This window comes from Ursus maritimus, unplaced genomic scaffold, assembly GCF_017311325.1.
Source record: "Ursus maritimus isolate PB19 unplaced genomic scaffold, ASM1731132v1 scaffold_30, whole genome shotgun sequence".
In the NCBI taxonomy this organism is placed as follows: Eukaryota; Metazoa; Chordata; class Mammalia; order Carnivora; family Ursidae; genus Ursus; species Ursus maritimus.
In genome coordinates, this window is record NW_024425564.1 from 23,761,574 (window position 1) to 23,776,416 (window position 14,843).

General features: G+C 38.7%; 1 protein-coding gene across 1 annotated transcript in view; it reads left to right on the forward strand.

The window, feature by feature from the left end:
* The window catches only part of LOC103664907 (phosphatase and actin regulator 1-like), a 46,137-nt gene extending 42,219 nt beyond the window's left edge, over positions 1-3,918 (forward strand). The window contains exon 4 of the mRNA XM_040645121.1: positions 3,839-3,918. Coding sequence (XP_040501055.1) covers positions 3,839-3,918 — 80 coding nt within the window. The remainder of the gene's footprint in view (positions 1-3,838) is intronic.
* Positions 3,919-14,843: the final 10,925 nt, after the last annotated feature.

Here is a 14,843-nt window from a genome sequence, read left to right on the forward strand (position 1 = left end):
GTGTGTGTGTGTGTGTGTGTGTGTGTGTGTGTGTGTGTGTTGCGGAGGTGGGGGAGGGTAGTCCGTGGAGCCCTACATCCGCCCAGGAGTCACACGCGGGCTTCCCCCTTCTATGAGGAGAAGAAAGTGTTGTCAGCGATAACAATGATCTTAGGAATCACCAAAGCTGAATCGGGATGCGAGTGCACTGGCTGTGGGCGGAGGGTCTGGCAAGGCTCTGCTGGTGAGGTTTGCTAGCAGGGCTACTACAGGGTGGAACTTGTTGGTGACATTCAGACTGGTGATTTTGCTGTGTGTAGGCTGGCGAGATACCACTGGTGATACCACTGCTATGTGTAGGCTGGCGAGAGGGTGTGGGGTTGATAGCTAGGAACAGGACCTTATCCTTTCACCAAGCAGTTGGAGAGCAACCCTAGGGATGATAATAATAATTACATGGTCCATAAGATACATGTTAGGTGATTTGATTTGATTCTGTCACTGGTACTGGTGCCCAAAGTGGCCCAGATGGAATTAAGTGAAAAGGACAACTGAGGTAAAGAAGGGAGGGAGGTGGGAGGGAGGAGGATAGAGAGGAAGGGAGGAAGGGATGGAGGGAGGGAAGAAGAGGGGGCAATAGAAAGGACTGAGGGATTCAGAAAATCAAATTGCTTCAGTTGAGACCTCTCAGCATACCTGATAAGAGACACCCAGTGTCTTCTGTCCCCACTGCTGCAACTGCTCCAGATTCACGGGCAGACCTAACCCTCTGTTGCTAGTAGATGGTCACTGTCACTGGGAGGAAGTTGTTCACCACTAACTTCATAGTGCTGCCTTTTCTGAATGCCTCCTAAGTTGCCCCGCCCCCCCCGCTAGCAATTCCAGTGCAAAAAGAGTGAGGGCATTTTCCTGAAGACCCTCCCTCAAAATAGGTTTGAAAACCAGATAATACCTTTTTCTTTAGCAAACTAAATTCTTGGAAATGGAACTGAATCAAAGTGTGTGTGTGCATGTGTTGGAGCAAAGAGGACCTTCATATGATAAGTATTGTATACACTATTGGGAAGTTTGGACAAAAGAGAAAACTCTGATTAGAGAAACAAGATGTGGTGGCCAAATAACCGTATCTTCAGGACTGGAAGAATGGCAACTGAAAGTACCAAAGTGGCCAAGGTCCTTGGAGTGTCGTTTTCCTGTCTTGGTGATTTTGGGTTTTGATCATATGTTCCCTGTCACTCCTAAAATGTTCTCCTCTGGATTTAGAGTGGGGAAATGAGGTCTTTATTGGGGGAAGCTTTGGCCATTCTTGTGGCGTGCTGTAATAGCCTATGGTCTCATTATGGAACTGTTAACCCTTCAGTTGTATGTTCCAGATTCAGGATGTGGTTGTGAGGGGTCTTCAAAAGGACTGAGAAGAGTTTTGTTTTTTTTTTTTTTTATGACTAAGATTGTTTTCACACTGAGTGATATTAGAAATTGTACCACTGACCCCTTTCCTACCAAACTCTTGTATATTCCTTAGCATCTTTGCCTTAGCACAGGACAAAAGTGGCACTTAGTAAAGGTTGTTTACCTTGTTTTACTTTTACAACAAAACAATAACATAAAACACTAAAAGGGAGCTTCAAGTTTCAGCCACTCCTGAGTTGGGTTGAGCTATTTTGCCACCAGATTAAACCCAGTGACTTGCAATCTTTTATTCTGGTTGAATTACTCTGGAGGCCAATTAAAAGATTGAACTTTTCAGAGAAGATTTGTCTCCCTTTAATCTAGAAATAAACAAGCCCAATAAGCTCCCAGTCCCTTCCATATGTCCCTTAGAATTCCCCTAAAAGCAAAATCAAGAAAGACACCAGCAAGAAAGAGAAATGCCATCCAGAGGATGTTGGAAAGAAGGGAGGGCAGTCTCAGCGGGCTGTGCTCTACGGTTAGGGGAGCTGTCCTCTCTCTGTGGTGCTGAAGTGAAGGACTGTGTGACAGAGACATGACTGTAAGCAAGACACTCGAGGGAGGGGTGCCCAGTTCCTCCCTGTAATGGAATCCCAGGGAAAACATAGAGATCTAGCCACCGAAAACTTTTCTATCCCTGCCCACCTACATTTACCGCCTGTTTACTACGCCTCACGCCTACTGCTGCACTGCTCAAATCAGGCAGTTCTGCTCTAATTTTGTGCAGGCTGCTCACTCCTGGTGCTTTGTTTATTTTCCAGCTGGTTTCTGGTTGCTTTCCTGACATAGTAAGATCCACTCGCAGATGTGCCTTTCCCCCGCGTTTAAAAGTAATTGTAACCCCTGGTTTAAAAAGCAAACAGCCTTGTTTATCTCCTTGAGCAGCAAGTTATAATTAAACTATTAGTGTCGTTATCAGCGTTACTGAACAGAGGAGCCTGCTCACTTCGGATAAATTACATAATCTGGGCATAGAGAGAATTTTGTTTGTCTCTTAACAATGATTTATAAACAATTAAGCAAGGAAGCTTTAATCTGCCCTTTATTCCCACTCCTCTTCTACCCCTCAAATAGTCACTTATTGTTTATTCTTTCCAGAGAAATTCTTTATTGGTTTAAACTATTTATGTTTAATATTTGCTTTCTCACACCCACTCATTATATTATTCCATGTTTAATATTTTAGAGGTTTAGTAATGCTTCATGGAATAAATATACATATATTCATTTTATTTGGATATCACAAAATCATTTTGGGTACCAACTCCCTAAAACTAATCTATATAGTTGCCAAATAAAGTGGACTGGGCATTTTGAATACTAATTAAATACTTAAGCATCCTTTCAACTACATCTTGTCCCTGAGGGCACTTAATAATATCATTTCAGAAATAACTCCACAGCTTGAGTGAAGGGTATACTCCTTCACCTACAGTCCCAAGTCAGTCAAAGAATAGCACCAAAATGTGGGTCTTAAATCACTTTATGAAGATGCAAATTTCAAGTTTTCGGCCTAAACTGACAGAGTATAGAACAGAAATTTTCTGAACCATGACTTCCATTTTTTCTAAAAGAGCCCCTTTTGTAGGTTTTTAACTTCTCTTCAGCACTTAGTATGTTATGCTAATATTGATAATGATTATTTACTGAAGATAGTATAAATGCTAGAGAAAATTAAGCCAATATATTTGCTGAAACTTACCCAGACACATCAGACCTCATTTAAAACATTGAAAGAGGTTTTTTTTTTTCCCTGAGAAACTAAAATGTGTTATAAGGACATCGTGTAACAGAAGACTATGTTCACACTATTAGTAGCAAGTGTTTCTAATTGTGTTCTCACTTAGTAATGAACATCACTGACATTTAGCTTGTGAGAACTCACCCTGCCTTATGAGGTCATTCATTCACTGCATTGAAGTGAATGCAATGAAGAGTTGCAGCTCATCTGGTGGATGTTTTCCTATAGGCTAGTGTGTTTTATTTATCTTTATATTGAGAGCACATAGAAGAGTATTTGATAGATAGAAGGTGCTAAAACTGAAAAGTTCTCTGCCATTACACACTGAGGTGAATGGAGGTGTTATGATAAATAGAAGACTTAAGCACATCAAAAATTTCTTAGAGGATGTCAAAAGAAGGAAGGCTAGTCATCCTGATGATTTAGGATTGTTTAAAACCCAAAACCAATATTGAGCCATGACTGAGAACAGTAAGTACTTCTCTAATCATAAGGAAGTTTAACCTTTGTTGACATTTCAGAATTGCTTTCACGTGGAGTAGATTTTAAGTTAATAGCATGGTCAAATTCAGAATACCTATCCTCCTTGGGAGGTCAAGATCTGTTTTAGTTTCTGATGTCACCCAAGAATAGCTGTTTCTGACTTTTGCTGGTCTTCTCCACTCTTAGGCACAGAGGATAATGGCAGTCAAAATTGGCTTGTTCTGGCTACCTGTAAGAATGGATGGGTCGGCCAGATCAAGTTATAAACTGGGTCTCAGGAGATCTCTTTCCTGCCTTTCTTGAGGAGGAAGAATTTATTGCTTACTTAAATTATGAAAACTTATGATACTGAGAAGTGACAGCCCAGAGTGTGCCGTCATCACTTAGCAATGAGAACTGTCCCTAGGTAAAATTGTGAATATTGTCACACTCAACCAAGATTGTTGCACCAGTCTGAAGGTCTTGGTAAGCATCTTTCTTCACTCTTTCACTGAAGAATGCCAATGTCTCCCTCATAATTTTTTTTTTTTACTGATTTCAAATTGAAGGCAGATCATATGGATTTGGCTGTTATTTGGTGAGCCTAAAATCTCCTTGAAAGTATTGCTTCTAAGAGAAAGAAAAAGAAAGAAAGAAAGAAACAAAGAAAACTGCTTTTCACATTCAGTAGCCACAGTGCAAATAGATGGCCTGTAGTTAAACAGAAGCCTCTATTATGGGACTCTCTGAAGGTCTGCCCTCCTTCTTTACTGTTGTTAAAGCTAACCAACCTGGTAAACTCATTATGTAATGCATTCAGATGGTACTGATGAAATCACTCCAGACAATATAAATAATATAAACCAGGTTAGGGAAAGTAAATAATTAACAATATGAGAAAATGGGAAACCCTTTGCTGTTAATATTTAATGTGGCTGCTTACCATGTCATCGTTTCAATAACAATCCGTACATTTATGAGACAACTCAAGTATAAAATCTGTGTCACATGGTTAGATTTTCTTGGGATCTCTGGTCTGGGCATTACTAAAAATTTTTTTAACATTTAAGTATTATATTTACTATTATCTTATCACTAAATGACAAGTTACTTGTGTAGTTTGTCTATAAATATATGTATATTTTGATTTTATGGAAGACCATGGAGGTGTGTTTTATGTGAAAAATATGAGTCAAGAGTCAGAAAAACTTGATTTTAATACATCTCTGCTTCTAACAGCATGGGCAAGTCATTTAACTGTTTGATTCATTCAGCCCTAAGATGAGGAATTTAGATTTTAAGACCTCTAAAGTCTCATCCAACCTAAAAATTTCCTGTGAATAAGTAGTGCTTCTAACTCTAGCTGTAGTACCGGATATACACTATACCACTGATTTTTATATGCCATCTTATTTATGGTATAAAACATACATAGCATAATTATAGCAATAATTAAAATATTTGATTACAGCTAAGTTATGAAAACAAGTTTAATTAAACAAAGAATTGATAAATAATCAATATTAATTCTTAATAATGTGCTAGAAGGCACATTTACATACATCATCTTAATTAAAATGTTTTAAATTTGAATTTTCAAGGATTAGAGTCTTTAACATGGTTGATGCTTTGTGAATGTTTGTTGTATGATTGAGTAAGGTATTGGAGAAATCATGGCAATAAATGGAAAGTGAGAAAACTAAATATTAACCCAGTCTTCTAATTGGCATTTTAAATTTTTAGCCTGTCCTCCTTTATAATTAAAATGAATGGGGTATATAAGATCTAGATTTTCCCTTTATCCTTTTAAATTACCAGGGAAGGTAAGTATACCCCTTTGGAATTCAGATCGAATGACCCTAACTTCTAGACACTAACTGTAAAACTTGGTCATGGATTACAAAGAATTTTTTTTTCCTTTTTCTTCCCAAATGTATATGGTAACAGAAGCAAATAAATTGTTGGTTAGAACAGGTGCAAAACAATATATTTTATGCCTATATTTTAATACCAAGCAAAAATGTTTTAATATTACATGTGGAGTTACTCCTTGATGTATGCAACCTCAATTCGTGATTATTTATTGTAGAAGCAGGCATTAAGACACAAGTGGAAATGGAAGATGGTTTGTATAGCTATTTTTCTCCTAGACTTGATAAGGTGAAAAAGGGGACATGTATTATAGCCAGTGTATTATGTCATGAAAACAAAAGAGGCCCTGGAAGAACTATTAGTAGAAATAATATGTTCCTCATTGTATGATATAAGAATTCTAACATTTTTCCCCTTTGTTTCATCACTGTCCCCACCCACTTTGGTATGTGATAAAGTGGATGTGATTTCAGGAGGAAAAAAAGTGGGCCATGTTGACATCTTAATTGCTTTAATTTGAAGTCTTTTATATAATGTAAAATAGTTAAATAAAAGACAAAATCAATTTTATGGCCTTATTGAATGATGATGGATTAGCATGACTTTCTACACAGGTTATCGAAGGACAACAGAAATAATCACACTACTAGTTATTTAACATTTATAAAGGCAAGTGTTGTGTAAAAGCCTGTAGCTTTCCTATTGATCTTTTCTACCACATGTGTATACCCTAAACTAACAATTCAGGAGCAGAATCTTTGAATAGTAAACACCTGGGCTGTAATTATAGTCATGAGGATTCAAAGTATATCTTGGTTTTGAAACTATACTGAACTTTATCAATATGATTGTTTGCCATTTATAGACATAGAAAGCCCATTATTTCTAGATCTCTACCAAACATATGATAACAAGTTGGTTTAATATTTGACCATGATGTAAACAGGAGTATAGAAAGAGCTTCATTATTTTTGAATTTATCCCTATTCCATTTGGGCTCTGTGCTTTGTGGGGGAGGTGGAAGAAGGTAAGAAGAAATAATAATATAATAATATTTATTCATTCAACAAATATTGAGAAGTTAAATATGTATTAGACCATGTTTTGGACACTTGGGAAACATTAGTGATCAAAACGAGCAACATCTAACCCTTGTAAATTTTAACTTCTGAAAGTGGGTTATGGACAATAAACAATATAATATTTACATACATGGTATAGTATTTTCTAAGTTAAGTGTTAAGGCAAAAACAAATAAAGCAAGCTAAGAGTATAAGGCACGTGGAGGCAAAGAAAGGGGTGGATTGCAGGATAGGCAACATTGAGAAGTGGGAACGAGAATGAAGTTCTCCAAAGGAGGTGAGAGAATGAGCAATGCCAGTATGGGTGGAGGACAGGGCAAGAGAAAGCTCAGGGAAAGCAAGTGGAAAGGCTCTGTTTTCTGGAGTGTCCCTGGTATGTTCAAGACCTGGCAAGGAGCCCAAGGTGGCTGGAGAGGAAATTCTTGAGGGAACAGGGACCAGATTACACAGGATCTGATGGGCCACTGCCAAGCTTTGACTCTCCTCTTAGTGAAATGTGGGACAGTGTAGGGATTTAAGCATAAGAGTAACACGATCTGAGATATAGTTTTAAAAGTATCGCTGGGGCTGCGGTGGTATGAGCAGACTATCGTGGGACAATGAGGAAGCAGGGAAGCTGATTTGGAAACTATTATAGTAACCCAGAGAAATAGTGGTGGCTTAGCAAGGAGGTACAGTGAGAAGTGGTCAGATTCTGTATGTATATCAAGGGATAGTCGACAAGCTTTCATGATGGAGTCACTGTAGGTTGTAAGAGAAGGAAAGAACCAAGAAGTCCCTCAAAGGTTTGGCCTGAGCAACTACAGAATAAAAGGGCCATTTTGGAGCATGGGGGAATGGTCAGAAGTTCAAATGCAGATAGGTCAAATGTGAGATGCCTACTGGACATCCCAGTGGAGGTATCAAATGGGCAGTTAGACAAGCCTAAGGCTAAAAATGAGGTCTGGCTCAGAAATAACTATGTAAGTTGTCTGCACATACAGTGTTTACTAACATCTACTGTGCCAAGGGCTTTATTAGCATTTGCTCATTTATATCTCATAATGACCCCATGAGGTTGGCATGATGATGACGATCCTTATTTTATCCACTTAGAAACTAAGTCACAAAGAGATTAAATATCTTAGCAATGGTGATACAGATAATTAGGGGAATAAGATGAAGAATTGGAATTTGGATCATCTTTTATATGACTCCAAACCCATATTCTTAATGGCCATGATTTCTTACAAGAGAGCAAGCTTATGTCAGCTTTGCCATAATATGGTCACATTTTAAGCTGAACATGGCTAGGGGGAAAAAAAAGAGATAGAACTAAAAATGCATCCTAGCTCAGTATTTTAAAAAATATTTGGCTAGGACTCACTAAGAAATGCACTTTAGGGGTGCCTGGGTGGCAGAGTAGTTTACGCAGCCAACTCTTGCTTTGGGTTCTGGTTGTGATCTTGGGATCGTGATGTCGAGCCCCACATCACACTCTGTGCTGAGTGTGGAGCCTGCTTGAGATTTTCTCTCACTTTCTCCCTGTGCCCCTCCCTGCTTGAGCTCTCTCACGAAAGAAAGAAAGAAAGAAAGAAAGAAAGAAAGAGAGGAAGGGAGGGAGGAAGGAGGAAAAAGAAAAGAAAAAGAAACGCACTTTCTATCACCTCACATACACACATGCATATTTATAATTGGAATAAAATATTCCTCAACAGGTGTGAATATACTCTGATATTTTCTATATAATCCTATCCCATCCCTTCCCACTTTATTCCATTCTAACCTAATCTAGTTATAAAAATGCTAGTTACAACCCATCTAAATGATTTTACAACCTACAGTTTAAAAAACATTACTTCGTTGGTAGTTTACCAGGTGCTATTTCTAAACTCAGAAACAGTATTTGCAAGGAAATCCCCCAAAGAATGTGGTAAATTCATTTTCTTAACTGGACATCAATCAAGGTGAAAGAGAAAAACCTCAGAGTCAGGGTCAACTTAGCTATTGGGTACAGTAGGCACAGAGCCCAGACTCACAATACTTTTCAAGGCCGGCAAAAATGTTTTAATTTCTTGTAAAGTCGAGAGAAAAAAATGAATATAATCCAGCCTGGTTTATATTTGTCTTTATACCAGCATACTACTAAAATACAGTTTTTACTTTTTTTTTTTTTTTTTTTGTGGTGATAGGGGCTTTTAAAGGCAAAAATGCCTAGGAGCCACAGAAGTCACAATGCAATCCTGCAGAGTGCAAAGAGGAGCAGTGAGACAGAATCCTTTCTTTTCCAAGGTAGTCTAGTGGTTATGCGGATATACTCTTGAAACTAGACGTCTTCGGTTCAAATCCCCACTCTGTCACTTACTGGCTGTCTGACCTTGGGCAAGACATCTAACCTCTTCTTATCTCAGTTTTCTCACCTATAAAATGGTATTAATAATGGTGACCATCTTGGAGGGTTTTTTGGGGGGGTTTGTTTTGTTTTGCTTTTAAAGAGCAGATAATTTTATTAAATGTGAGAAGCTTAGAATAATGCCTTGCATATAGTGAGTATTCATCACACAAAGTGGCCAGTGAGCTTTATTAGGTTTCTGTGTTTTGCATCGTCCTTGTTCAATTCCTCCAAGATCCTACAACACAATAAAGAATGGAAAAAATGAAAGGAAAAAGAAAAAAGGAAGATGTCCTTCTAGTTACCACATTTTGTAAGACCAAATAAGCTACAAATTCAGGAACTTCCACATAAGGCATAAATTTTCTTAGCTAAATTTTACCTCTATTCAGTGCTTCTTGTCTGGAATACTGAGTGAATATGACAGGTTCAGAATGAGAAAAGAAGTCACCCTCAGACACTAAAAGTTAAGGAAATTTACATTCAGTCTATCCTCTGACTGAAGTTGAATGGATCAACCTTGAAATATCTTTTGCAAATGGCCACACGGAAATGGCTGTTCCAGTAGAGTAACTACTGGACTTTCCAGTGATCCCCTGAATAGGGAGCAGGTGTTTTGTGGAAAGGGAGGGGGGGAAGAGTAGAGAAAGGGGTATAGGGAGAAGAAAGGAGGAAGGCAAAGAAGGAGGGAGAAAAGAGAACACAACTTTTCAGTTTGAGAAGTCATCCATGTAGGCCAGGTGAATATCAAAAAATCACAGAATCTTAGCTTTTGAGAGCCAGGAGAAGCATCTTCTCTTTCTTGAATCATGGGCACAAGTGTTCTGTGATGGGTTTGGAGATTTGCTGAGCCCAAAATCTGAGTCTTCTACTGAAGGGCTGAATCATCTCTGAATCTTTGAAACCTGTAACGTGGGGATGACTCTCTGCCTAATTTTTGTTGTTGCTTTAAGGACCAAACATGAAAATGTTTTGCCAAGAGCCAAGTACTATACAAAGACAAGAAACAGATGTGGTCTGAGTGAATGGGACAGTTTTAGATGTCTAACTCTTGCACAAGTAAGGCACAGGAATGAAAATGTGAAAACCAGACTAATTCTACCTAAAATGTTGCCTTTGCCATAGCCAAAAATTCAACACAGCCTACTAGCCCAGAAAGACTGACTATAGCATTTACTGATTTATAAATGTAGGTGACCTTCGTGCCTCCACTGTCAACTCTCATCATGGAATGAAGTTTGGCTTCCTTAGGATATTATTACCAACCCATAAGAGACAAAGTGCTTGAATGTTTACAAGTGTTTGTCATTTTGAAGCTAAAAGTATGGAACATAAGAACTAGAATGATCAGTAGGGGAAGAAAGGGATAAAGAAAGGGGGGTAATCAGAAGGGAGAATGAAACATGAGAGACTATGGACTATGAGAAACAAACTGAGGGCTACAGAGGGGAGGGGGGTGGGGGAATGGGATAGGCCGGTGATGGGTAGTAAGGAGGGCACATATTGCATGGTGCACTGGGTGTTATACACACCTAATGAATCATCGAGCCTTACATCGAAAACCGGGGATGTACTGTATGGTGACCAACATAATATAATAAAAAATCATTATAAAAAATAAAAAAAAAAAAAAAGTAACTGTACTGCCTCTAGGATCACTGGCCATGTGGGGCATCAGTCCAACTTGGCCGTAGGCAAACACTCAGCCAAATAACCAAGTGTATTCTTCCTTCCCAAACTCCCCTCCCATTTTCTTCATGCTCTACTCCTTCCCCCAACTGAATGCCCTGATTATTTGTTTTGACTTTATACAACACACCCAAAGCTTTCAAGGCCAGATCTTCATTTCTGAGAGGAAGAGGCTCAAATGTCCCCTGTGTATCTGCGGAAGTCTAGGACTGTTTATTACGTCCCACTCAAACCATAGAATTATACGGTTTGCACAGCTGTGAAGCCAGCTGCCCTGTGTTCCCTCCAGATCTCCCACCATGATGCCTTCCAGCAACATCTTTGCTCTATCTGGTCATGACGCTGACTGTAATCAGCTAAGAAGCAACTATTTCAGTAAGAAAACTGACTTTCCCCAGCAATTTCGGCAAGGAACTCAGAACCACCTCACATGTAAGGCAGCTTCTCAGTTCTAGAAACAATTTCTCCATGTTCAGTGTGTTCCACTGAAATAAAACAGGCAGAAACAAAATTGGGAGTGGATGGGTTCTTATCCTCATATGTACTTTTTGTCTTTGTTTCACCGTTTAGAGGGATTTCATGCATATAGAAGCAAAAAATTTCAGCGGATGTCTGAGTCTAGAGCTGTGATGGGTAATGCAGACCACACCAAATTGTGGCTAATCACAGATTCCCCATTATATATAATTTATGATATCACATAATTTTGACAAGTGTATTTTACTGCATTTTGACATAAAAAGATATTTGCTTTAAGCAAAATTAGAGGCTTGATACATTATTATAATTTTGAAAAACTTCAAAATGATAAAGTCTTTTTCAAATTGTAAAAGACCTGAGATAGTTTTCCTTTATCTTCTCATAAGGAGTTCATTTTAAATGTGCAGACATAAATCGTTAGTGTGGTTTCTGATGTTTTAGCCAAAGGTGTTTCTTACACTCTGTGTACCACTGACTGCTGGCCACAAAACTCCTCCCCACTTTCTGAAGCCACAAGACAGCATAATCGGTGCTCCCTTGGTTTCCTGTTTAGTTGATTTGAAAATTCTGCTTTGTCTTTCAATGTCTATTCATATGTTTGCACCTAGAATACAGGTAATATTCTTTCTGGTATCTTAAGAACATTGGTATTTCTAGAAATAAAAAGATTTGCCTTTATTTTTCGTGTCCACCAAGATCTGAGTCAAACCACGTCAATTTGTCTGATGGAAGAGTAACCACATACATGGAAGTGTGTGTTAAGTTGAAGAGCAACTAGAACCATCCATAAAAATAATACCAGGTCAACCCAAAGTAAGCTCAAATCAGCCTTAAACTCACTTCATTGGTCTCTCTGTTACAGCTCATATAATATGATCTGTATGAACAATTTCTGCTGTAAAGTTACCTCATAAAGAAATATATCATCTACAGTCCTTTCATAAACCCAATTATAGGAGCAATTCAGGAGAGTTACAACTACTAGGATCTGCGTTCTATCTCCTCCCCGGTTCCACTTATTAAGGACACTGAAGTGGAAATATTGAGGTGGAAAGGAAACAATGACTGAATTTAGCCAACACAGAAAAGACTGGTATAATCACTCAGTCAGGCATTACTTCAGTTCTTTTATTGCCATGTTGCCAGCTCCATTTATTATAGATGATTTGTCCAGAGAAATGCTATCAGCAGGCCCTTTGTACACAAATATGAATGTATTTTCTTTTTAAAATATATTTTCAGTGTCTCATTGACTTGTTTTTTTAAAGATTATTTATTTGTTTGAGAAACAAAGAGAGCACATGCACTAGTGAGGGGAGGGGCAGAGGGATAGAATCTTTAAGGAGACTCCCTGCTGAGCAGAGAGCCCCTATGGCAAGCTGGGTTTGGATCCCAGGACCCGTGAGATCATGACATGCACAAAAACCAAGAGTCCGTCACTCAACCAACTAAGCCACCCAGGTGCCCCTCTCACTGACTGATTTACACAAAACTGTGTATGTTTCATTCAAAAGTGTTCCACTATTTAATTTAAATCTCATCACCATAGTACTTGGATAACTCAGATCTTTGGTGGCAAGTGGCAGAGAGAAATAGAAGAGTAGTAATTAATAAGACATCATTAATAATTGATAAAATATATTATTGAGGCAAAAAAAGACCAATTGTGAAAGATTTGCTTCCTTTTAATCTTATAACATGGCTCAGACTAGGTGGTGTTCACATTAAATTTGTTGTTCTACACAGAATTGAAGTGGTGATACCGGTTTTGAAAGGAAATCACATAGGTTATAATAAAAAGGCATAGTAGGGACCAAGTAGAGAAGTGGATGTTAGTCTAATTAAAGCTTTTCTGCAGCCAAGATTCATCATTCAGAACTGAAGGAAAATGAGAAACATCTCATGGCTACTTGTACACTGATTCATGTATTTGGTGCATTCACGGCAACTGGGTACATAGACTCAGCAACACTGGTGTATATTAAAGTGGATGTAATTTTCTTTCCAGTTGCTGGTTCTCAGAGGACTTCATTCTCTCTCAATCTCTACAAACCTCAAATACAGTCCAATAACCACAATGAATCTTGAGCGCGTTTTAGTGTCTTTTCTAAATTATAACTGGTTTCGTCTCTCTCATCATGCTTGCTCGTCGGTGACCCTAAAGAAAAAGAATTGTGTTATTTATGTGGGTTCATAAAAATAGAATTTTTCCCCATAAGTCCTCAGTTTCCATAAATGTGTTGCTGAGGTTCACTGATTATCCTTCCCTGAGGGGGAGAACAGTTCCAAGTCTTAGGTCCACCTAATTTTTCCCATTACGTCCCCCGCTCTGCCTAGTGTACGGACCAAATGCCTTACTGTAGTAAAGTCTAGAGGCTATGCAGCTGGAAGCAGATCAGGGAGGCAGAGTGGCAAGTAAACGGTAGAGCTGTAGTCCTCCCAGGGATAAATTGCCAAGAGGGCCCACTGACTGATAACATACAATCATACATAGAAGGAGAAAAAATGTCTGGAGATTATTGATTCCCATGGGAGCTTGGGTTAGGTGAAGTGTCATGTTACTCTTTGCTCTTGAAGTATTGCATACAAAGGGAGAAGCACAGGTATGTCAGACAGACCTGAGTATGAATTCTGACTCTTTTGGGCAAGTTTATTATCTTTATGAATTTCTGATTGCTTACCTATAAGATGGGCATATTCATTTCCCAGGGTCGTGAGAATGACTTGAAGGGGGGCTATAATGTACTTGGCATAGTAGGTGCTCAGTAAACACTTTTCAAACCATTCAGGCAAGAAGCATGTTCAATTTAGTTTATTAACATAGAATCTCGATATTGTATCACGGTGACAATTATTAGATTAACCGAAGTCCCCTTATAAAACCTGGACAAAATTTTCAAAGAGGAATGGATGACTTGTTTATCGTGACTTATTTCATTAAATATCCATATAACAAATATTTACCAAAGGCCTACTACATGCTTGACGTGGATTTAACAGTTTCTTCAACAAGTGAATCCATCAGTAGGAATATCATGTCCACCAGACTCCAAGCTTTTTGAGGGAAGGGACCATGTCTGCCTCATTCACCCCTGCTCTACCTATGCTATGTGTCTAGCATAGAGCATGGCCCATAAGAGGTGCTCAAAAAGTGCTTGCCATGAAAAGAAATGTTATCATGGCAATGGCCACTTTGCTATCAGTCCATCTTTATACCAAACTCGTTGGATTTCTTCAGTTTTTTTAAAAAGGACTTCATTTTTTAAATTTTTTCATGTTTATGTTTTTATTGAGATGTAATTGACATACAACATTGTGTAAGTTTATGATCTACACATGTTGATGAAAGGACTTTATTTTTTTTAATATTTTATTTATTTATTTGTCAGAGAGAGAGAGAGAGAGCACAAGCAGGGGGAGCAGCAGGCCGAGAGAGAGGGAGAAGCAGACTCCCTGCTGAACAGGGATCCCGATGCGGGACTCGATCACAGGACCCTGGGATCATGACCTGAGCCGAAGGCAGACCCTTAACCAACTGAGCCACCCAGGTGTCCCAGAAAGGACTTTATTTTTTAAGAGCAGTTTTAGGATAATAGCAAAATGGAAAAGGAGGTACAGAGATTTTCCCTCTATCCTCTGCTCCCACATGTGGAGAGCCTTCTGTGATCACATCCCCCACAAGAGTGGGACATTTGTCACAATTGATGAAACTGCACTG